General features: G+C 44.0%; 1 protein-coding gene across 1 annotated transcript in view; it reads right to left on the bottom strand.

The window, feature by feature from the left end:
• Window positions 1-15,851: 15,851 nt before the first annotated feature.
• Window positions 15,852-25,410, bottom strand: part of LOC143767999 (uncharacterized) — a 39,351-nt gene continuing 29,792 nt past the window's right edge. Inside the window, exon 7 of the mRNA XM_077256617.1 lies at window positions 15,852-18,726. Within this exon, the coding sequence (XP_077112732.1) occupies window positions 17,105-18,726 (1,622 nt within the window). The 3' untranslated portion in view covers window positions 15,852-17,104. The remainder of the gene's footprint in view (window positions 18,727-25,410) is intronic.

The raw sequence follows: 25,410 nt of genomic DNA on the forward strand, positions 1-25,410 counted from the left end.
TACCTTAAGTAGCTTTCTTATCAGACTTTAACAGAATTAGAATGAGCCTGGGGTGCTTCCCGAAGGAATTCCAGAGCCTTTCCTGGATCACTGAAGGACCGATTTTCCCCCTCCATGACAAAGCGCAGGATCGAAGGATATTGCAGATTAAAGCGAATATTCTTATCCACCAATATTTTGCAAGCAGGATTGAAGGATTTGCGTTTAGCTGCCATGGCGGCCGAGTAGTCTTAGAACAGTAATAGTTTGTGGTTTTCATACAACAGGGTACGTTGTTTTCTGAATGCTGCCAAGATACGAATTTTATCCTGGAAGTCCAGGATTTTGAAAATGACCGGCCTATCCCCTTCTCCTCCTCTTGGGGGTCCTAGTCTATGTGCTCTTTCAATAGCCACGACGCCCGATGTTGGCAATACCCCAAGAGCTCTAGGCAGCCACTCAGATGTAATTTTTACTAGCTCCGAGGGAGGGATCGACTCTGGGAGGCCTATAAGTCTTAGGTTGTTACGACGGGATCTGTTTTCAAGGTCATCAACTTTGTCTATTAAATTCGAGATAATCTTTTCTTTGTCATCTAGTTTGTCTGTGAGGGTAGTGGTAGAGTCCTCCAGGTCTGATATTCTTTGTTCCGCATCTGTTATGCGTGCACCCTGGGTATTAACCTGTGAGACTATTGTGTCCAATGAAGTTTGGAAAGCTGCCAAACGATTGTCTATCTCAGGCATCAGCCGTTCTATGATAGCGGTTGCAATTGACTGTGGATTATCTATATTGGTGTCAGCGTTTTGTGTCACCGGAGATGTGCCTGCCTGGTTACGTGTAGAACTTCTGCCGGCCTTGGCACCTTTACCCATAAATTTGTCCATGGTGAGATGGAAGCCTGAGATATTTGTTAAGTTGTTAGTGATATCTTTGTGCTTGGTAGCTACATCTGAGGATGGATCTAAATGTCCTTTATATTAACACAACAGGTGAGCTTTCGCTTAATACTCTGTGCCGTCCAAATATGTTGCAATGACACTGTGGTTACTATGGAACTATGATAAAAGCCAGTTCTATGTTCTTGCTATGCAGTTTGTGCGAGACGCCCTGCACCAGGTGTGCCTCCTGTAATCTTGCAGAAATGTTTCTTTCTTTGTGACTAACCCAGATCAGGGGCGCCACACACACCTCTCTTCACTGGCACCGCTATCTGCTACAAGTCTCCACAGGTCAGCATCCACAATATGGGGGAGGGGTCTAGCGCGCCTTTTCCTTGGGTACACCAGGTCCCACTACCTTCACCAGCTCCCCCTGTGCCAGGGTAACGTATATTTCACCTTTGCCGCTCACCTTGTCCTGGTAGCGGCTGTTATAGTTGCGATTCAGCTCACCTCTCCTCTCTGTCTGTGCACAGCGGGCTATGAGGACTGGCGCGCTTTCTAGCAAAATGGCACCGGCTCACCTCCTCTTCCCGCGCTGATCTTCTGCGTCTTTCTGGAGCCGCTCACTGCCCCTGTACGCTTCGAGACCTCTTCGGCAGCTCCTGCCCTTCTCACCCACCTAGATCGATGCCTCTGTGTGCTGCGCACTCTTTTCCTCCGGTCTCCTCACCGCCTCCGACCCTGCTAGCCGGGAATGGTGAAATGTGCTGCAATGAACATGGCGCTGATTACGCCTCTTGACTCCCGGGGGATCCGGAGAGCTGGGACTACCTCCGGTGCCCCTTGTCCGGTCCTTATCCTGGTCTCTGGGTAAGAGAAGTCGGCGCTTTAGAGGTAATTTGCGCCCTTGATCCAGGAGCTCTGCTAAGAAGCGGCCATTCACTAGCTCCGCCTCCCGGAAGTCATGTTTGAATATTTAATCAATCTGCATAGTTTGTCCTCTGTTTTTCAGGTTAACAAACTGGATGATCTGGTACAATGAGTAATGAACACAATAGCAAACATCGATTGTTCAATGACCTTGCCTCCCTTGCTTGCAAAGATAGCAGACGATAACCTGCAGGAGCTGATATAAGAGGTAAACAGCACCCATTCAGCAATTTCACAATTATAAATTCTAGAGTCAATATTCAGATTCATATGACAATAGTCCATGTGTCTTGAACAACTAAAGAAAAAACACAAATTCAATAGTCCACGTTCAGACAATAGCCTATGTCTCCTGGCCTACTGATATAGATGTCTGGAAAATTAAGATCAAATGCTGTGTCATCACAATTGTTTTTGGACAACAGCCAGGAATTCCTCTTCATGTATCGGCGGCTTCTGGTGTTCATGCCGCCGATGATCTTACTGGGGATTTCTTGAAGATATGGTTTGACACTAAGGTCACTCTGGGGAGACTCTGCGTATGAATAAACATGTGTATTAAAGATGATTGGATTCACATTGTCATTGTCCTGGAGATAAGGTGTAGTTGTCCTTTAAGAACATTCCTTTTTGGGGGTGTGGCTTAGGTACCATCAAGAGAGGAAGCTTCTTCCAGGAGCTCCTGATCTCCAGCCTGGAAATCAACATCCATCAGCCACACTGCTGCTGTAAATCATCTTGTCTTACCATCTAAGCCTCCATGAGAGTGTGCTGCATCTGGTGGACCACAAGAAAATAGCTCTTACAGACTGTGAAGGGATCTCTGGAGCCTGAGCCTTGAGGCCTGGTGAGTGTAGCAGACCTGTGCTTCCCCTGTGGAGGAGGGCCTGTAATTTGCTCTCTGCACCTCTCGCTTCCCAAACATCTAACAGCAGAAACACCAGCACTTTTATCATCTTCCAGAGGTTTCCTTAATCCTTCTCTGCTCACAGCCAGATCTATTGGGAGATTCCCCCTGAGCGGAGGGGTGATTACAGCCTGCACACACTTGCAATAGCCCTGTTCTCACAGTGGGGGGGCCCCTGGACAGAACCTCCTTTGGACTCCAGTGTGAGAGATAAGGGAGGCTGACAATATCCCTTCTAGTCAACAGAAGCTGATCGTCTACCACTGTCACTCTCCTCCATAAGAAGAAGATAAACTACTTTGGAATCCCAACCCTTTTCCAGCAGCAGCACCCAGGAGAACAGTAAAGGTATCTTCACACTAAACGATATCGCTAGCGATCCGTGACGTTGCAGCGTCCTGGCTAGCGATATAGTTTAATTTGACAGGCAGCAGCGATCAGGATCCTGCTGTGATATCGCTGGTCGTTGATTAAAGTTCAGAACTTTATTTGGTCGTCAGACCGGCATTTATCGTCGTGTTTGACACCAAAAGCAACGATGCCAGCGATGTTTTACACTGGTAACCAGGGTAAACATCGGGTTACTAAGCGCAGGGCCGCGCTTAGTAACCCGATGTTTACCCTGGTTACCAGTGTAAAATGTAAAAATAACAAACAGTACATACTCACCTGCGCGTCCCCCGGCGTCCGCTTCCTGCACTGACTGAGCGCCGGCCGTAAAGTGAAAGTACAGCACAGCGGTGACGTCACCGCTCTGCTGTTAGGGCCGGCGCTCAGTCAGTGCACAGGAAGCGGACGCCGGGGGACGCGCAGGTGAGTATGTACTGTTTGTTATTTTTACATTTTACTCTGGTAACCTGTATGTTTTTTCCTCTGCTTCTACAACATCATCACTGAGTTGTACCCTCAAGTACACTGTCCTGGGCTGGTCCCACACCTAACCTTGTCATGCTGGACCTAAAATGAGGTGACGAGCTTCGGCACCACCAGACATAACGCGGCTCATACCGGCTTTCACTGACTCTCCTGACCTCTGAGGCGCTTACCGCTAGCACCGCAGCACAACTGGGCACATGATGACCCGAGGCAGATCTAATAAGAAGGCCTCTCCTCCTCGCCTGCCAGACTTCTTTCCACGGTCTCAAACCGCACATGCCGCAGGGAAAATGGCGGCGGTTTCTCCCTCCAGATCATCACACTCCTCCCGCGGCTCCCGGGATTCAGAAAGAGGTGAGACTTCAGCAGGAGCACAATATAGCAGCTCTGCACCTATGACCAGGGGGGATATGAAAGAATTCCTCACATCTATACACGCCTCATTAAAAGAGGATTATGCAGGACATGTTGAAGGAGATAAGAGGAGACATTAACTCCTTAGGGGCCCGCACGGATCATTTGGAAAACAAAATGTCCGAATATGTCTCTGTAATTAACGCTCTGGTGGATGAAAACCAAGCTATAAAAGGCAAGTTAGCAGGGGCGTTTGATAAATTGCACGACTTAGAGGACAGATCCAGGAGGAACAATATTCGAGTGAGAGGAATCCCTGAGAATGTTGCAGATAAAGATTTAGCTGCTTTCCTCCAGAATTTTATGCAGGCTCTCCTACCCTCACTTTCCTCGAGAGATCTACTGGCGGACAGGGTACATAGAACACCCAAGCCCAAGCATCTAGATCCATCTCTTCCTAGAGACATCCTTGCACGGATTCATTTGTACACTACTAAAGAGACATTCCTGCGGCAGATAAGAAGCCCCCCTGACCTACCCCCTGAATTCCGGGATCTCCAGGTCTTCCCGGATTTGTCAGCTGCTACCCTGGCCAAAAGGAGAGAATACGCCCATGTCTGTAAAGCATTGAGGGGCATCAACATACGTTACCGATGGGGGTTTAATCCTGTGCGTTTGATTATTACTTATGAAGGACGCACGGTCGCCTGCTCCTCGCCTAAACAGGCAGAGGAGAGGCTTACGGCCTGGAAAATACTCTTTGCTCCCAGACCTTCGGATACAAAAAGGAAAATAGCCTCAGACTGGTCTACGGATTGACAGTGCCACAAGGACGGCATCTGGATTGCTGAGCCCTCCTACTGCACCCCTCAGTGGGCCTTTGGATTGTGAACCTCTCACTTCCACCCCTCCACGCCTATTCTGTTCTGCGGACTGTCTGGACTGTTCCGGACGTTCCCACGAGGATTCCTCGTATATTGACCTATGTTTTGTTTTTTGTTTTTTTTTCCTTTGTTTTTACTTCTTTTTGTTTTTTGGTTCTTTTTACTCTGTCTGGCATACATTTAGAGTCTCCTTCCGATGCGACTACATACTTGCCCTTCCCCTTTCTTTCCTCCAGGTTTTTTCTCTCCAAATCCCCGGGCATTCTCTGTCTATATTGATTTTTGATTGTTATTATGAAACTGGCAGTTATTTGTATATAAGTTTTGGTACACTGCCAGTGGGGTCATTGGGTAATACCAGCAGTATAGACTAGTATAATGGTACCATGAGTTTACAAATTCTTTCTTTGAATGTCAGGGGTTTAAACTCCCCTGAGAAGAGATATATGATGTGGAGGGAGGTGAAGCGGTCGAGGGCAGATATTATCTGCTTGCAGGAGACCCATTTGTTGGCGGAGAATAATTTTAGGCTCCGTCATCCCCTCTTCCCACACATTCTATTTGCTAATGGCCCAACCAAAAAGGCTGGTGTGTGCATCATGGTGAAAAATACAATTGCTTTTAAATTGATAGCGCAAAATAATGACCCCATGGGTAGGTGCTTAACTATCACGTGCCTATTGAATGGTGAGCTACACACATTGACAAATCTTTATGCTCCCAATGAGGGACAACATAAATTCCTGAGAACAACCCTTCTTGAAGTCTCTGCGAATGTGAAGGGCAGCAATATAATATGTGGTGACTTTAATCTCCCCATGCTTGTGGACCTTGATTGCTCTTTTGGTAGCAGACGACCTAGAGGGGACTTGACTCTACTCACAGGCGAATTCCACCTGCATGATTATTGGAGATATTCGCATGCATCTGAGAGGGATTATACCTTTTACTCTTCCAGGCATTCCACATACTCCCGTATTGATTATTTTCTAACAGATAGTGCAACCTTGTCCAGATGTAGATCCGCAACTATAGGTTTAATAACGTGGTCTGACCACGCTCCCATCACTCTAAAGGCTGTGTGCACACGTAGCAGATTTTTTGCATTTTTTTCGTGGTTTTTCGCTATAAAAACACTATAAAACCGCGAAAAAAACGCTTACATTAAGCATCCTATGTAACAGAATGCAATCCGCATTTTTTGTGCACATGCTGCATTTTTTTCCTGAGCGGAATCGCAATCCAGAAAAAAACGCAGCATGTTCATTAAAATTGCGGAATCGCGGCGATTCTGCACACATAGGAGTGCATTGATCTGCTTACTTCCCGCACGGGGCTGTGCACACCATGCGGGAAGTAAGCAGATCAAGTGCGGTTGGTACCCAGGGTGGAGGAGAGGAGACTCTCCTCCACGGACTGGGCACCATATAAGTGGTAAAAAATAAAGAATTAAAATAAAAAATAGCGATATACTCACCCTCTGGCGGCCCGACCTCAACGGCTTCTGTGGTGTGTGTGAAGGACCTGCGATGACGTCACGGTCACATGACCCGCGGTCAATGGAAGGTCCTGAACACACAGCATTAGGAACGGACGCCGCTGAGGTGAGTATAACCTTTTTTTTAATTTTTTTAATTATTTTTAACATTCTATCTTTTACTATTGATGCTGCATAGGCAGCATCTATAGTAAAAAGTTGGTCACACTTGTCAAACACTATGTTTGACAAGTGTGACCAACCTGTCAGTCAGTTTTCCAAGCGATGCTACAGATCGCTTGGGAAACGCTAGCATTCTGCAAGCTAATTATGCTTGCAAAACGCTAGTTTTCTGCGGGTATATGCATGCAAATTCTGCATGCGATATACCCGCGGCAGGAGGCGCAGAATTGCCACGGAAATTTCCGCGGCAATTCTGCTATGTGTGCACATAGCCTAACTCTTACTTTAGCACACCAAGCTAACCCAGCCTTTAGGTGGCGATTAAATGACGCATTGCTGCTGAATGGGGAGTTGGAACATTACTTTAAGATAAATGATAATGGAGAGGTTTCTGATGAGTCCTTATGGTTGGCGCATAAAGTAGTGATTAGAGGTGTGCTTCTCCAACAAGCTTCCTACCTGAAAAGGAAGAGGGAGAGTGACAGAGAGGTATTACTTTCCCATCTGCAATATTTAGACAATATCAACAAGTCTGCTCCCACGCCTTCTATCTCCGAGGAGATCTATCAGATTAGGTTTAAATTGAGAGAAAATCTCCTGGCCAGATATGCACATACCATGAAGAAATTCAAGACTAATCTATATGCCGCAGGTGATAGGGCAGGTGCACTCCTGGCGCGCAGAGTACGTAAGAGGGAAGCTAAATCAAGAGTGGACCATATCTTAGATAAAAATGGGAAGGCCCTCAGGAACCCTCAGGACATAGTCCAAGCTTTTGCAGAATATTATACCGGATTGGATAACTTAAAAGATGACCCTTCTACTCCCCAACTGGATCACCAATCTATTTATAAATATCTAGACTCTATAAAATTACCCCGTATTACATCTGAGCAGCTAAACTACCTTAATTCTCCCTTCACAGTTGTAGAAATTAACTCGATGATTAAACAAACTAAATCTCATAAGGCCCCAGGCCCAGACGGGCTGACGAATGACTATTATAAATCCTTTTATCTGTTGCTGACTCCATATTTGCAGAGATTATTCTCGGTGTGGAGAGACTCGGGTACTGTGGCGGCTCCTGGTTTGGAAGCTACCATATCTACCATACCCAAGCCTGGGAAACCCCTCACACACCCTGGTGACTTTAGACCCATTGCTCTGCTCAATTCGGATGTCAAAATATTCACTAAAATTATAGCATCCAGACTAAAGCTTATTATCCCAACTATAATTTCACCGGACCAAGTGGGTTTTGTGGCCGGACGTGAGACGAAAGATGGGGTGCGGCGCATGCTGAATCTGATTAAAATAGCCGAGCTGTCTGGCCTACCCAGTGCATTCCTGTCGCTTGATGCTGAGAAGGCTTTTGACAGGGTGCACTGGGGGTATCTTCGGGCAGTATTGGAAAGGTTTGGACTGTCGGGCCCAATATTCTCAGCAATCTGTGCTATGTACTTGACTCCTTGTGCCAGGGTCTTGACGTCCGGTTTTTTATCTGGTCCGTTTCAGATCACGAATGGCACTCGTCAAGGTTGCCCACTCTCTCCTATTATTTTCGCACTGTGCATGGAGCCGCTTGCTGAACGCATAAGAACCTCTACTAATATCACCGGCATCAGGGTTAGACAGATGGAGCACAGAATTGGCTTGTATGCTGATGATGTTATTCTATCCTGTATCCTTGGAGACATCCTTGACAGCTATTACCTTGGAACTCGGGGAATTCAGTAATGTGTCATACTACAGATTGAATCCCACAAAGTCCTTGTTGTTTCTGGTGGCAGTTCCATGCGCGGCCAAGTCGAAAATGGAGGCTGAGTTTCCATTTAAATGGATGACAGAGGGTATCCCGTACTTGGGAGTTATTTTGACGGGCTCTGAACAGATTGTTGAGAAGAATTTCTCTAAATTGATCACACAGGTTAGGGCACAACTTGACCATTTTCACATAGTTATGACAACCTGGATTGCCAGGATTAATGTTTTCAAAATGATGATCCTGCCTAAAATACTGTATCTCCTTAGGTGTATCCCATTAAAAATCCCCAAACGTTTGATTTCGAAATTACAAACTATGACATACGATTATATTTGGTCACACAAAAAATCTAGAATCTCTAGGACCTTGATGTACTATCCGTACAAACGGGGAGGGCTGGGAATGCCGAACCTCATGCTGTACCATAGAGCGGTCATACTAACTGGACTTAGAGACTGGTGGCAGGTGGACAAAGACCATAGATGGCTCCAAATAGAAAACTACTATGCCAAAACTAGATCTACCCGCACGATTCTTGAGGCCGAATCTATTGCAATCACTGATTATTCCCCTACATTACCAACCATGAAAATCGCCCTCCACTATTGGAGGACACTGGTCCCTTCCTTGATTAAATTATCTCATGACTCCCTATCCTTAAAAGCCCTTGAGACACACATCCCATTTATTAATCTCCAGCCTTGGGTTGATGCTGGAATCATAACATTACGGCAGATATTTGATACCACTGGCCTTATCCCCTTTGACCGCTTGGCCTCCAACTTCCCGAATGTCCGGAGATATTTCTATCAATATTTGCAGATACGTCATCTACTTCATAACTCCCCAGACTCGCCTTTCTTCAACTCCCATTTAAATAACAGGGTTAATGGTTATTTCTTGTTGCCTGACTCTGGCCCGAAGGGAATTTCAATATTATATAAAGCCTTAAATGACCCAGCAGAAGATGTTAAACTGCCATATATGATCAAGTGGGAACAGGATCTGGACTTCCTATCTGACCCGATGGATTGGGAGGAGGGACTGGGTGAAGTATTACGGGTATCTGCCTGCGCCAATCATCTCGAACAATTGAAAAAAGTACACCTTAGATGGTATCAATATCCGGTTCAGGTGGCTCACTATGACCCTGCTGGGTCGGATAAATGCTGGAGGGGGTGCGGTCACAGGGGAACTCTGGAACATACCTGGTGGTCGTGCCCAATTCTTCAACCCTGGTGGAGAGATATGGACCTTTTAATTGCACAGGTCTTGGGGATCCAGCTGACTCTGTCACCTAGGCAGGTCATTCTTCACATCGGCCTGGAGGACATTCCACACATACTTCGAGGTACACTATCACATATTCTAATAGCTGCCAGGTTATTAGTCGCCTCAAGATGCAAAGACACTAATTCTCCCAATATTAGAGAATTAATTAATAAACTTAATGTCCACTGCCAATATGAACTCGCCTTGGCTCACTCCATGACTGCCAAAACCAAAAGACAAAATATTTGGCACCCTTGGTTACATAGCGGTCATTCCTCTATTGACCCGCACCACCTTGTTTGACCGTTTACTTGAGTGGGAATAAGTAAGCATAATTGACATGTATGTTTGTGTGTTTGTAATATTCGTATTCTGCCACAGTTTGCCAGGACCCCTTGTCTATAACTGAACTGCTAGATAATGTCTTGTGAATGCCTATACTCCTTTCCTCCCCCCCTATTCCCCCTACCGTACCAACCCCTCCCCCCCTTTCTGATTGGTTTTGTTTTTCTCCTCACTTATTTCTGGTCATTTTTAGTTGACCTCTGTTACTGTTATTACTGTTTGACTGTACTGTATTGTTTTGGAAATCTTCAATAAACACTAATTGATAAAAAAAAAGAACATTCCTTTTTGGAAGTGCATTTGAACAGCAAGGTGGCTTGTTGTTGAAGGGAAATAGAGAGAAAAAAAAATCTATAAATCTTCAGCATAGCGAGTGTGAGCGAGCTGAGTGTGACCTGAGCGTAAGTGTGGAAGGCGGTAAGTGTGACTTGTGATTCAGTGACTTAGGAATCAGGGAGTTTCCAAGGGAGGAATTGCTCTCTGTTTTTTAGTAATACTTGTATTTATTTTTTATTTAACGTTTCTGTCTGGTGCAATCCCCATTAGGAAATGTGCTCCACAATTGTTAATGCCATCCAATGTACATCTTGCCACATGTATGCAGTCCTTGACCAGCCGGTCGAGGGTGCATACTGCTGTGCGAGATGTGAGCACGTTGTGCATTTGGAATCCCAGATTCTGGATCTAAATGTGCAGCTGGCAACACTGAGATCCATAGACAATATGAAGAGGAGTCTTCTCACAGAGCAGACGCTCAATGGGATAGATGAGGAGGGGGATGGTAGGATGGAGCTGCAGGACAGTGAAGTAGCAAGCTGGGTGACAGTTAGGAAGCGGGGTAGAGGGAAGAGTGCCAGGGAGGTTAGTCCTGATCTGGCTCACCCCAATAAGTTTGCTAAGTTGGCAGATGAGGGGGGTACCAGTACAGGGGTAGCACTGCTACAGCCAGGCATGTCCTCTGAAAGCCGGAGGAGTGACTGCTCCAGTAAGGAGGGAAATAGGACAGCAGGGCAGGCCAGACAGGTGCTGGTAGTGGGGGACTCAATTATTAGGGGAACAGATAGGGCAATCTGTCACAAAGACAGGGATCGTTGAACGGTGTGCTGCCTACCAGGCGCTCGAGTCCGACACATCGCTGATCGGGTGGACAGATTACTGGGAGGGGCTGGTGAGGACCCAGCGGTCATTGTGCACATTGGCACAAATGACAAAGTTAGAGGTAGGTGGAAGGTCCTTAAAGATGATTTCAGGGAATTAGGCTGTAACCTGAAAGCAAGGACCTCCAACGTGGTATTTTCCGAAATACTGCCTGTACCAGGTGCCACGCCAGAGAGGCAACAGGAGATTAGGGAGGTTAATAAGTGGCTCAAGAATTGGTGTAGGAAGGAGGGGTTTGGGTTCCTGCAGAACTGGGCCGACTTCTCAGTTGGCTACGGGCTCTATGCTAGCACCTCAATGGGGAAGGTGCAGCTGTGCTGGGGGAGAAAATGGCTAGAAGGTTGGAGGAGTGTTTAAACTAGGGATTGGGGGGAGGGTATTCATTTTATAGGAGGGGAAGATAGTGCAGATAGAGACCTGGGCACAAATAAGGAAGTTGGGGGTGGCGGTGGCATGGGGGGGTGGGGTTAGAACAGTTAGTAATTTAAGAAAGAATAGAGGTACAGAGAGGAACATCAAGTGCATGTATACTAATGCCAGAAGCCTCGCCAACAAAATGGACGAATTAGAACTAATGTTGTTGGAATATAATTATGACATGGTAGGGATATCTGAGACATGGCTGGATGAGAGCCATGACTGGGCTGTTAACTTGCAGGGCTATAGCATTTCAGAAATGACCGTACAGATAAGCGAGGGGGTGGGGTGTGTCTGTATGTAAAATTGACCTTAAAACCCATCCTGCGTGATAATATAGGTGAATCTAATGAAAATGTAGAGTCCCTGTGGGCGGAGATAAGGGGAGGGGGAAAAAATAATAAATTACTGATAGGGGTTTGTTATAAATCTCCAAAAATAAGGGAAGCAATGGAGAATATCCTCGTAAAGCAAATAGATGAAGCTGCGACTCAAGAAGTCATTATTATGGGGGACTTCAACTACCCTGAAATAGATTGGGGAACAGAAACCTGCAGTTCCAGTAAAGGTAATCGGTTTTTGACAACTAAGAGAGACAATTACCTTTCACAACTGGTTCAGGACCCAACAAGAAGAGGGGCACTGCTAGACCTAATATTAACCAACAGGCCAGACCGCATATCAAATATAAGGGTTGGGGGTCACTTGGGGAATAGTGATCACAAAATAATAAGTTTTCATGTCTCCTTTAATAAGATGTGTAGTAGAGGGGTGACAAGGACACTAAACTTCAGGAGGGCAAATTTCCAACGGATGAGAGAGGATCTTGGTGCAATTAACTGGGACGATATCCTGAGACATAAAAGTACACAAAGAAAATGGGAGATGTTTATTAGCATCCTGGATAGGACCTGTGCACAGTATATACCGTATGGGAATAAACATACTAGAAATAGGAGGAAACCAATATGGCTAAATAGAGCTGTAAGGGGCGCAATAAGGGACAAAAAGAAAGCATTTAGAGAATTAAAGGAAGTAGGTAGTGAGGAGGCATTAAATAAATACAGAAAATTAAATAAATTCTGTAAAAAGCAAATCAAGACAGCAAAGACTGAGACAGAGAGACTCATTGCCAGAGAGAGCAAAAATAATCCCAAAATATTCTTTAACTACATAAATAGTAAGAAACTAAAAAATGATAGTGTTGGCCCCCTTAAAAATAGTCTGGGTGAAATGGTGGATGAGGATGAGGAAAAAGCCAATATGCTAAATGACTTTTATTCATCAGTATTTACAAAAGAAAATCCCATGGCAGACAAAATGACTAGTGATAAAAATTCCCAATTAAATGTTACCTGCTTAACCCAGCAGGAAGTACGGCGGCGTCTAAAAATCACAAAAATTGACAAATCTCCGGGCCCAGATGGGATACACCCCGGAGTACTGCAGGAATTAAGTACAGTCATTGATAGACCATTATTTTTAATCTTTAAAGAGTCCATAATAACAGGGTCTGTACCACAGGACTGGCGTATAGCAAATGTGGTGCCAATATTCAAAAAGGGGACAAAAACTGAACTCGGAAATTATAGGCCAGTAAGTTTAACCTCTACTGTGGGTAAAATCGGGTAAAATCCTGGAGGGCATTCTAAGGGATGCTATACTGGAGTATCTGTAGAGGAATAACCTCATGACCCAGTATCAGCATGGGTTTACTAGGGACCGTTCATGTCAGACTAATTTGATCAGCTTCTATGAAGAGGTAAGTTCCGGACTGGACCAAGGGAGCCCAGTGGATATAGTGTATATGGACTTTTCAAAAGCTTTTGATACGGTGCCACACAAAAGGTTACTACATAAAATGAGAATAATGGGGATAGGGGAAAATGTGTAAGTGGATTGAGAGCTGGCTCAGGGATAGGAAACAAAGGGTGGTTATTAATGGAGCACACTCGGACTGGGTCGCGGTTAGCAGTGGGGTACCACAGGGGTCAGTATTGGGCCCTCTTCTTTTTAACATATTTATTAATGACTTTGTAGGGGGCATTCAGAGTAGAATTTCAATATTTGCAGATGACACTAAACTCTGCAGGGTAATCAATACAGAGGACAATTTTATATTACAGGATGATTTATGTAAACTAGAAGCTTGGGCTGATAAATGGCAAATGAGCTTTAATGGGGATAAATGTAAGGTCATGCACTTGGGTAGAAGTAATAAGATGTATAACTATGTGCTTAATTCTAAATCTCTAAGCAAAACCGTCAATGAAAAAGACCTGGGTGTATGGGTGGATGACAAACTCATATTCAGTGGCCAGTGTCAGGCAGCTGCTACAAAGGCAAATAAAATAATGGGATGCATTAAAAGAGGCATAGATGCTCATGAGGAGAACATAATTTTACCTCTATACAAGTCACTAGTGCGACCACAGTTAGAATACTGTGCACAGTTCTGGTCTCCAGTGTATAAGAAAGACATAGCTGAACTAGAGCGGGTGCAGGGAAGAGTGACCAAGGTTATTAGAGGACTGGGGGGTCTGCAATACCAAGATAGGTTATTACACTTGGGGCTATTTAGTTTGGAAAAACTAAGGCTAAGGGGTGATCTTAAGTTAATGTATAAATATATGAGGGGACAGTACAAAGACCTTTCTGATGATCTTTTTAATCATAGACCGGTGACAGGGACAAGGGGGCATCCTCTACGTCTGGAGGAAAAAAGGTTTAAGCATAATAACAGACGCGGATTCCTTACTGTAAGAGCAGTGAGACTATGGAACTCTCTGCCGTATGATGTTGTAATGAGTGATTCATTACTTAAATTTAAGAGGGGACTGGATACCTTTCTGGAAAAGTATAATGTTACAGGGCATATATTAGATTCCTTGATAGGGCGTTGATCCAGGGAACTAGTCTGATTGCCGTATGTGGGGTCGGGAAGGAATTTTTTTCCCCATGGTGGAGCTTACTCTTACCACATGGGGTATTTTTGCTTTCCCCTGGATCAACATGTTAGGGCATGTTAGGCTATAGGTTGAACTAGATGGACTTAAAGTCTTCCTTCAACCTTAATAACTATGTAACTATGTAACATTTATCTTAAAATCCCATTCTACAAGTTATGTCCTCGCTTCATTTGTCCCTTTGAAGTCATCAAATTAATGCGGTGTCCTACAAATTGAAGTGGTCAGCCTCCTTACTGATACCCAATTCCTTCTTTGAATACAGCCGGAGGCCAATCATTTTAAGTCCCTTCTTCAAGGATGTCTTCCAGATGTCTAAACATTATTTCTAGGATCCATAGTAGAGATGTCTCCAGTTTAAGATTTTCTGTTCTCGAAAAAGTGTATAAACCCATACGTGGGGGAGACCATAAACGTAAACTATTTAATACAGAATCCTTTTGGATATTTATGCTAGAAACCAGATGGGTTTCTTTTAATACAAGATCTTATTCTTCAATATTAACAATATTTTTATATGCAAATGGGGTTGTCATTACTTGCTATGTTTTGCTTAATAATTCATTTGTATTTCTATTTTGTACAAGCACTTTTTTTTTGTATGGCATTTGATATTCCCTAATTGGATACCACACACGTGTATGGTAACGACTATTACTTGACTATCATTTTCTTAAATTGCCTAATTGTTCAGACAGCAAGTAGACCACGAGTAAGACTTTTGGCAAAACGCGTAGATCTGAAACCTTCTTGTTGCACTGTCATATTACCATCAAGTTTGTTTGGAGCATGTTATATATGGCTAATTAAAAGCTAAGTTTTACAAACAATGTACAAGCTTCCTTTTTCACACTTTTGGTGTTCGTGCTGCAGCTACTCTGGCTTATTTCTTGCGAAGTATTTCATGCTTAATACCCTGAAAGGTGAGTGGACTTTTTTATTTGTTTGCACTGCCTCCAGTCTATAAGACGCACTCACTTATTAGCAAGATCTTTTTCTTGCTAAAAGTGTGTGCGTCAAAGATCCCGCTCAAGGGGGTAATGCTGAACCCCACCGCTGCCAACAATTGTCAAGACATGAACCGGAGAGATCACACAGAATCCCTCCACAACCACCAATTGTCAAATATCACCACCTCAGAGGTTGCGCACTGTTATCTTTCTGTCAAGAACAGCGCTCTGCTGCTCCTATCTTCCGAACAATTACGCGATTGACGGACGATTAAGAGAGCAGGCCTCAGGCTGTTTCCACTAATAGGACTGTTATTGGGAAAATAACAATAAGCGTATGGTATATACACCCCTCATTTCAATAAATGGACTGTATATATATCCCGCGTACGGTAAGAACAACTTGCTGCCACCAAGTTATTTATACAGGCTGACTGGATGCCTGATTTCTGTTAGCATATGGCTTCAGGGTGCGGCTTACAGAATAAAAGGGACAGAATTATTAAATTTTATGTTTAATCCAGAACGATAGGCAGAGTTTATTAAAAAAAAATATACAAAAAGTTTTACAAAGGGGACAAACACTACAGCATATGCAGTGCATAAAATAAACAAAATTAAAGCAGGAAGCTTACTATGGTGATCAGAGAGATGATTTGGCTTAGGGAAGGAGAGCACTTTGATTGGGAATGTCCAGTGAGAGGGATTGTGCATACACCGATATACAGTATATCTTTCTGCATGAACCCAGATCTTAATTAACCTTGACCTTTTATCAGCACCTAAGTTACACCCAGACTCCCCTCCTTGATGACCTCACGTGGGCTGAGTAGTGGGATGTTCTCAGTCCTTCAGGATTTTATATAATTACCAACAATAGCAATAGCATCACTCCTGAAGACTGCAGAAGTTCAAGATCACCACTATGCTTTTTAGCGCGATTCCATATAGATAGTAAACATGACATAGCTGGAGTCAGCGATCTACTGATTTGGGGCTTATAGGCAGGCATTGCTTTATGGATTTTAAGGTTTTCCATGATAGTGTCAAAAAACTATGGTAAGTTGTAAAGTAATTTCCCTTTCTTATTTAATTATACGACTGTCTGTTACATCTTTTTGTACAATTTGTCAATAACAATATATACATTGTTTCTCCTCTAATGAGTTATTTTTGACAGTCAATAAAATATGATTTTCCAGTAATTAATTTTTCACGCTATAGGTATGATAATGGATTGTCTGGCATTTTCCAGCGGTGTCGGCACCTGCATTCCTGGGGTTGATGTAAGGTTGTTACATTATGTGAAACCTGCCCCCAATCAGCACTGGTGTCACCATCCCCACATCAAACATCACAAAGTCAGAGAACAGCTGCAGCCCTGGCTTCCAGTTGATATTCAATACATCCAAGGTGGGGAGGACAGTAAAGCTGGCACTGATTGGGAGCAGGGGCTCATGTGATGCAACGACCTCTTGTGAGCCTCGGGAATGTAAGTCCCGACACCACTGGAATGGCACCGGCACGGAAGCCGAGATGAGTGTTTTTATTTTAACGAGGCCAAACATGGGTAATGACATGGGGTTGTCAGGTAAATCATTTCCAACATGATGAACATGGAAAAAAAGCTTCTCCCCTGTGTGACTGCTCTGATGTTCATTAAGTTGAATTACAAGCAAAACAGTTACCACATTAAGATTATGAAAAAGGTTTCTCCCCTAAGAGACTTTACTGGTCAAAAAGAAGAGTTGATTTTTTCACAAAATATTTTCCACATTCTGCACAGAAAAAGGCTTCTCCCCTGTGTGAGTTCTCTGATGTGCGTTAAGACTTGATTTCCTTGTAAAATATTTCCCACATTCTGAACATGAAAAAAACTCCCCTGTGTGAATTCTTTGATGTTTGACAAGACTTGATTTCTCTGCAAAACATTTCCCACATTCCGAACATGAAAAAGGCTTCTCCCCTGTGTGAGTTCTCTGATGTGCGCTAAGATGTGATGTATATCTAAAACATTTCCCACATTCTGAACATGAAAATAGCTTCTTCCTTGTGTGACTTCTCTGATGTGTGATAAGATTTGATTTCGTTGTAAAATATTTCTCACATTGGGAACATGAAAAAGACTCCCCTGTGTGAATTCTCTGATGTTTGACAAGACTTGATTTCTCTGTAAAACATTTCCCACATTCTGAACAGGAAAAAGGCTTCTCCCCTGTGTGAGTTCTCTGATGTGCACTAAGATGTGATGTATTTGTAAAACATTTCTCACATTCTGAACATGAAAATAGCTTCTCCCCTGTGTGACTTCTCTGATGTGTGATAAGATTTGATTTACTTGTAAAATATTTCTCACATTCTGAACAGGAAAAAGGCTTCTCCCCTGTGTGAGTTCTCTGATGTTTGACAAGATTTGATTTCTCTGTAAAACATTTCCCACATTCTGAACATAAAAATGGTTTCTCCCCTGTGTGAGTTCTTTGGTGTCTATCAAGATGCATTTTCCTGTTAAAACATTGCCCACATTCTGAACATGAAAATAGCTTCTCCCCTGTGTGACTTCTCTGATGTGTGATAAGATTTGATTTCCTTGTAAAATATTTCTCACATTCTGAACAGGAAAAAGGCTTCTCCCCTGTGTGAGTTCTCTGATGTTTGACAAGATTTGATTTCTCTGTAAAACATTTCCCACATTCTGAACATGAAAAAAGCTTCACCCCTGTGTGAGTTCTCTGATGTTCGAGAAGATTTGATTTCACTGTAAAACATTTCCCACATTCTGAACATAAAAATGGTTTCTCCCCTGTGTGAGTTCTTTGGTGTCTATCAAGATGCATTTTCCTGTTAAAACATTTCCCACATTCTGAACATGAAAATAGCTTCTCCCCTGTGTGACTTCTCTGATGTCTGATAAGATTTGATTTACTTGCAAAATATTTCTCACATTGTGAACATGAAAAAGGTTTCTCTCCTGTGTGAGTTCTCTGGTGATTAACCAGATTTGGTTTCTTGTTAAAACATTTCCCACACTTGGAACAAGAATAGTTATTCTTTACTGAGTGAATGTTTTGATGTTTCAGTAAAGATTTTTCAGAAGGAAAATGATTTCCATATTCTAAACCTGAAAATGATTTTTTTGCTTCATGAGCAGTTAGTTTTTGAATGCTTAATTTGTGACTTTGATTTTCCTTAGTAGTCTGTAATGAATCAGAATCCAGGACATGTTTGAAAGCATCAGATGAGAGATCATCGCTGTGAAGGGATGATGGTGTGTTTGGAGTAATGGCAGTCCCTTTATTTGTATCCCGTGGAATCTCAAGATCATCTGATTTAAAAATTGAAGATATCAGCTCTCCTTCTGTTCTCCTGGTACAGTCATCTGCCAAGAATAAAATCAGTTATTCATTTTTAATAAAATATTCTTAACTTATATTTTTGAACATTTCTAACTGCCTGTAAAAATAGCAAGTTATGCAAAAATATTGATTTACCAAGACAATGACAGTTCATAGGCTAATCGAAAACCTCATAACATGCACGAGTAGATTGTGGTGCTCGAATAAAAAGCCACCAAACTGTATTGTAGGCAAAAATAATACCAATTAAAACTATACTCATTTGAAAAAAAAAAGTCCCCACTCAGGTCCATCATCTGTCAGTGGAAAAACAGATTTCCACATTATTAGTGGCTCAAAGTCTTTTGAAAAGCAACATGGCTTCTAAAAACCAATCCAGCAATGTCAGCTCTGTTGGAAGGTGCCAGATACAAGCTTATTCTCCTCTGGTTCAGTTCTCTGTTCTCAGCTCCCGACTTCTGAATTCGTTACCTGTTGTGACCCTGGCCCCTTTACTGACTACTCTTGCATCTTCTGATTTGGCATTTTCTCCGCCTTCCTTGTTCTGACCCGGCATCCTAACTATTCTTCTTCCCATCTCTCACAACAGAACAGCAGGTAACAACGTGGCCCAAGCCTAGGTGTCTCTATATCAGTCCAAATCCGTGTATATCTTTTATCCTCTTTCTGACATATGGGCATAATAGTACGCCGCTGTCGAACACTCTGCCTTTGATGAGGGCACTGGCGGTGAGCCCACATCTTTCCACTCACGTCAGCTGTTTTGAACAGCTGACATGTGCCCAGAACAGCCGCGGGTGGAATCGTGATCCACCCGCAGCTATTAACCCGTTAGATGCCACTGTCAAACGCTGACAGAGGCATTTTAACATGCTCTTCCGGTAATCATGGCCAGAAATCTCACCCACCGGTGACCCGTAATGTGATGGCAGGTCACCGATGCATTGGCATTACTACCAGAACTCTCCTGGAGACCTCTAGGTATGTCACTGCTGGATTGCTAGGAGTGCCACCCAGTGGTGGACACTCATAGCAAGTGAGTAATTCTGCTACATACAGGTGATCTGATCATCGCCAGTATGTAGCAGAGCTGATCGAGTTATGGCAGCTTTTAGTCTCCCATGAAGACTATTGAAGCATGCCAAAAGTAAAAAAAAAAAGTTTTTAACATTAAAAAAATATACACTCACTGGCCACTTTATTAGGTACACCTGTCCAACTTCTTGTTAACACTTAATTTCTAATCAGCCAATCACATGGCGGCAACTCAGTGCATTTAGGCATGTAGACATGGTCAAGACAATCTCCTGCAGTTCAAACCAAGCATCAGTATGGGGAAGAAAGGAGATTTGAGTGCCTTTGAACGTGGCATGGTTGTTGGTGCCAGAAGGGCTGGTCTGAGTATTTCAGAAACTGCTGATCTACTGGGATTTTCACGCACAACCATCTCTAGGGTTTACAGAGAATGGTCCGAAAAAGAAAAAAAATCCAGTGAGCGGCAGTTCTGTGGGCGGAAATGCCTTGTTGATGCCAGAGGTCAGAGGAGAATGGGCAGACTGGTTCGAGCTGATAGAAAGGCAACAGTGACTCAAATCGCCACCCGTTACAACCAAGGTAGGCCTAAGAGCATCTCTGAATGCACAGTGCGTCGAACTTTGAGGCAGATGGGCTACAGCAGCAGAAGACCACACCGGGTACCACTCCTTTCAGCTAAGAACAGGAAACTGAGGCTACAATTTGTACAAGCTCATCGAAATTGGACAGTAGAAGATTGGAAAAACGTTGCTTGGTCTGATGAGTCTCAATTTCTGCTGCGACATTCGGATGGTAGGGTCAGAATTTGGCGTAAACAACATGAAAGCATGGATCCATCCTGCCTTGTATGGAGCATCTTTGGGATGTGCAGCCGACAAATCTGCGGCAACTGTGTGATGCCATCATGTCAATATGGACCAAAATCTCTGAGGAATGCTTCCAGCACCTTCTTGAATCTATGCCACGAAGAATTGAGGCAGTTCTGAAGGCAAAAGGGGTCCAACCCGTTACTAGCATGGTGTACCTAATAAAGTGGCCGGTGAGTGTATAAGAGTTCAAGTTACCCACCTTTCTCCCCATTCAAAATAAAAGAATAATAATAATAATAAAAAAATCAAACATACACATATTTGGTATAACCGCATTCAGAATCGCTAGATCCATCGATAAAAAAAAAAGGATTAACCTCATCGTTAAACGGCGTAGCAAGAAAGAAGTCAAAACACCAGAATTATGTTTTTTTTTGGTCGCGGCGACATTCCATTAAAATGCAGTAACGGGAGATCAAAAGATCGTATCTGCACCAAAATGATATACCGTATATACTCGAGTATAAGCCGAGATTTTCAGCCCAAATTTTTGGGCTGAAAGTGCCCCCTCGGCTTATACTCGAGTCATGATCGGTGGTGGGGTCGGCGGGTGAGCACCGTCATATACTCACCTGCTTCCGGGGCTCCTGTCGCCCCCCCTACACGTCCCACGGTCTCCGGGTGCCGCAGCCTCTTCCCCTGAGCGGTCACGTGGGACCGCTCATTAGAGAAATGAATAGGCGGCTCCACCTCCCATAGGGGCGGAGCCGCCTATTCATTTCTCTAATGAAGCGGTGCCGGTGACCGCTGACAGAGGAAGAGCTGCGGCACCGAAGACAGGCAGGGGGAAGGAGCGGGACGCCGGGAGCAGGTAAGTATGTCATATTCACCTGTCCGCGTTCCACACGCCGGGCGCTGTCTCCATCTTCCCGGCGTCTCTCTCTCCTCACTGACTGTTCAGGCAGAGGGCGCGATGACGCATATAGTGTGCGCGCCGCCCTCTGCCTGATCAGTCAGTGCAGAGAGACGCCGGGAAGATGGCGCCGAGGAGCTGCAAGCAAGACAGGTGAGTATGTGTTTTATTATTTTTATTGCAGCAGCAGCAGCACAGCTATGGGGCAATAATGGACGGTGCAGAGCACTATATGGCACAGCTACGGGGCAATGGTGCAGAGCACTGTATGGCACAGCTATGGGGCAATAATGGTGCAGAGCACTATATGGCACAGCTATGGGGCAATAATGGTGCAGAGTACTGTATGGCACAGCTATGGGGCAATAATGGACGGTGCAGAGCACTATATGGCACAGCTATGGGGCAATGGTGCAGAGCACTGTATGGCACAGCTATGGGGCAATAATGGTGCAGAGCACTATATGGCACAGCTATGGGACAATAATGGTGCAGAGCACTATATGGCACAGCTATGGGGCAATTATGAACGGTGCAGAGCACTATATGGCACAGCTATGGGGCAATAATGGTGCAGAGCACTATATGGCACAGCTATGGGGCAATTATGAACGGTGCAGAGCACTATATGGCACAGCTATGGGGCAATAATGGTGCAGAGCACTATATGGCACAGCTATGGGGCAATTATGAACGGTGCAGAGCACTATATGGCACAGCTATGGGGCAATAATGGTGCAGAGCACTATATGGCACAGCTATGGGGCAATTATGAACGGTGCAGAGCACTATATGGCACAGCTATGGGGCAATAATGGTGCAGAGCACTATATGGCACAGCTATGGGGCAATAATGAACGGTGTAGAGCACTATATGGCACAGCTATGGGGCCATAATGAACGGTATGGAGCATCTATTTTTATTTTTGAAATTCACCGGTAGCTGCTGCATTTTCCACCCTAGGCTTATACTCGAGTCAATAAGTTTTCCCAGTTTTTTGTCGGCTTATACTCGGGTCGGCTTATACTCGAGTATATACGGTAATTAAAAACGTCAGCTCGGCACGCAAAAAATAAACCCTCACCCAACCGGAGATCCCGAAAATAGGAAACACTACCAGTATCGTAAAATGGCACAATTTTTTTAAATTTTTTTCTTTTTAAACAAAGTTTGGATTTTTTTTTCACCACGTAGACATGTTTGGTGTCTATGAACAAGTAATGACCTGGAGAATCATAAGTCAGTTTTAGCATTTAGTGAACCTAATAAAAAAGCAAAAACGAAAAACAAGTGTGGGATTGCACTTTTTTTGGCAATTCCACCGCACTTGGAATTTTTTTCCCGTTTTCGAGTACGAGACATGGTAAAACCAATGGTGTAGTTCAAAAGCACAACTCGTCCTGCAAAAAACAAGCCCTCACATAGCCATTTTGACCAAAAAATAAGAAAGTTATGGCTCTGGGAAGAGCAAAAAATGAAAATGCAAAACCAAAAATACCTCTGGTCGATAACGGGTTATAGGAAGATGAGAAAGGCAATCCCTGTGATAAGGAAAATGGAGTAGATCACGCCAAGCTTGTTCGTAGTAGCCATATTTGAGTTGCCAGGTGACCATGAACAGTGCCCCCACTATATTGTGTCTCCAAACTATTCAAGCAAGATTTAAATTCGAAAAGCTAAATGGCGCTCCTTCTCGTCTTAACTCCACCATGTGCCCAGACAGTAGTGTACAATTGTATATAGGGTATTGTTGGATTCAAGAGAAGTTGTAAAATTATTTGTAAGGTCCACTTGTTTCCTATTACACTTTTTGATGAATTCCAAAGATATCACAACATAAAGTGACACATGTCAAATTTGAAATATGAGACCTGACTAGGAAGATAAAACTGGCTGTGGTTAGTGGTTAAATCAAAGTATTTCGGGAACTAACTGCTGGAGTCAAAAACCGAGTATAGAAAATAACATCTACTGAAATGATCAAACAGTCTTCATCAGTAAAACATGAGTAACTAAAGGTGAACTTCTCTGGAATAATTAGAGTATGTGGATTGGTAATTCTTGCACGTTTTGTGGCTGTCTAACAGTCGCAAGACATGCGGCCGCAGAGACTCACACAAGTCAATCAAGAATAGAGAAATTAAGAGTTTACAGGGAAAAAAGTACTTTACTTTTACTGTATAATGACTTGCATATAAAAAGTATTTATTAAAAAAATTATCAATTAAAGTAAACCGAAATTTGATTTTTTTAATTCAAAAACTGGAAATTTCAGTGTAATTTATGAAGAAAGCAAGAAGAGCCAAAAATTAAGGACTCAGATACACCCTTTATTAGACATAAGGGAGGTCCTACTACACATTCTGTCCAAATTGTCATGCAGTGGTACTTGTAAACCCATAAAGCTATACGCCAAGTGCCAAAAATTAAAAGCAGGGTCATTCATACTCACTTCAAGGCACCAACTGTACTACCTTATTCAAATATTGTGAACAAAGTGTAGTTGTAGTACTGCTGTCATCTGGTGGTGTGAAAAAGCCGTGTCTAATCCTGGCTTTGTTCATTTCTATCAGAGTGAGCCTGTCAGCAGTTTCTGTTGACAGGTGAAAGTGCCAGTCTATTAAGATCCCCCAGCGGCACTAAGGGTACCGTCACACAGTACCATTTTAATCGCTACGACGGCACGATCCGTGACGTCGCAGCGATCGTATGATTATCGCTCCAGCGTCGTAGACTGCGGTCTCACGTTGCAATCACGGCGCTGGAGCGATGCCGAAGTCCCCGGTAACCAGGGTAAACATCGGGTAACTAAGCGCAGGGCCGCGCTTAGTAACCCGATGTTTACCCTGGTTACCAGCGTAAACGTAAAAAAAACAAACAGTACATACTTACATTCCGGTGTCCGTCCCCGGCGTTCTGCTTCTCTCCACTGTGTAAGCGCCATAGCCGGAAAGCACAGCGGTGACGTCAGACGTCACCGCTGTGCTCGGCGCTTTCCGGCTGACAGGCGCGCACACAGTGCAGAGAAGCTGAGACGCCGGAGGACTGACACCGGAATGTAAGTATGTACTGTTTGTTTTTTTTACGTTTACGCTGGTAACCACGGTAAACATCGGGTTACTAAGCGCGGCCCTGCGCTTAGTTACCCGATGTTTACCTTGGTTACAAGCGAACACATCGCTGGATCGCTGTCACACACAACGATCCAGCGATGTCAGCGGGTGATCAAGCGACGAAAGAAAGTTCCATACGATCTGCTACGACGTACGATTCTCAGCAGGATCCCTGATCGCTGCTGCGTGTCAGACACTGCGATATCGTAACAATATCGCTAGAACGTCACGAATCGTACCGTCGTAGCGATCAAAATGGTACTGTGTGACGGTACCCTAAGAACTCGCTCAGACAAGATGCTAGCGCAGGAAAGCACAACACCTCCAAGGCATAGAGGGACAGATCATGCCAGGTGTCCAGCTTTGAGACCCAATATCTGAACGTCACAGAGGAATTATGGAGTATGCTTGTTTTGTAAGCCAGTTACTGCATGACGCTATTTAAAAACATTTCCATCCTTGACAAAAATACCCAGTAATCAGGGCCTGGACGCTAAGAGGGTGTCATGAAATTGGGCCAGGTCTTTGACAGTGTACCCCTGCATCTGCTGTACATGGTGTGCGTCTCACTCGCCTTGCCTCCTTGGATGGGCAAGCTGCCCCCTGCTGCTAGTGTTGTCTGATGGAGAATGTGTCAACATCTTTTCCTTCTGACCTTCTGGTATATCACCATTTTAGTACACCCCTCCATCTCAGGAGGGAGAGGTGCAAACAGGGGCGCCGCTATCATGAGGCAAGTTGAGCCCTTTGCTTCAGGCGGCAGTCGTCACTCAAAGAAAGGGGGCGGCAGAGAGGCAGTCAGAACAAATGATGCAGACTCTCCATAATCCCTGACA

The sequence above is a fragment of the Ranitomeya variabilis genome, chromosome 4, assembly GCF_051348905.1.
Source record: "Ranitomeya variabilis isolate aRanVar5 chromosome 4, aRanVar5.hap1, whole genome shotgun sequence".
NCBI lineage: Eukaryota > Metazoa > Chordata > Amphibia > Anura > Dendrobatidae > Ranitomeya > Ranitomeya variabilis.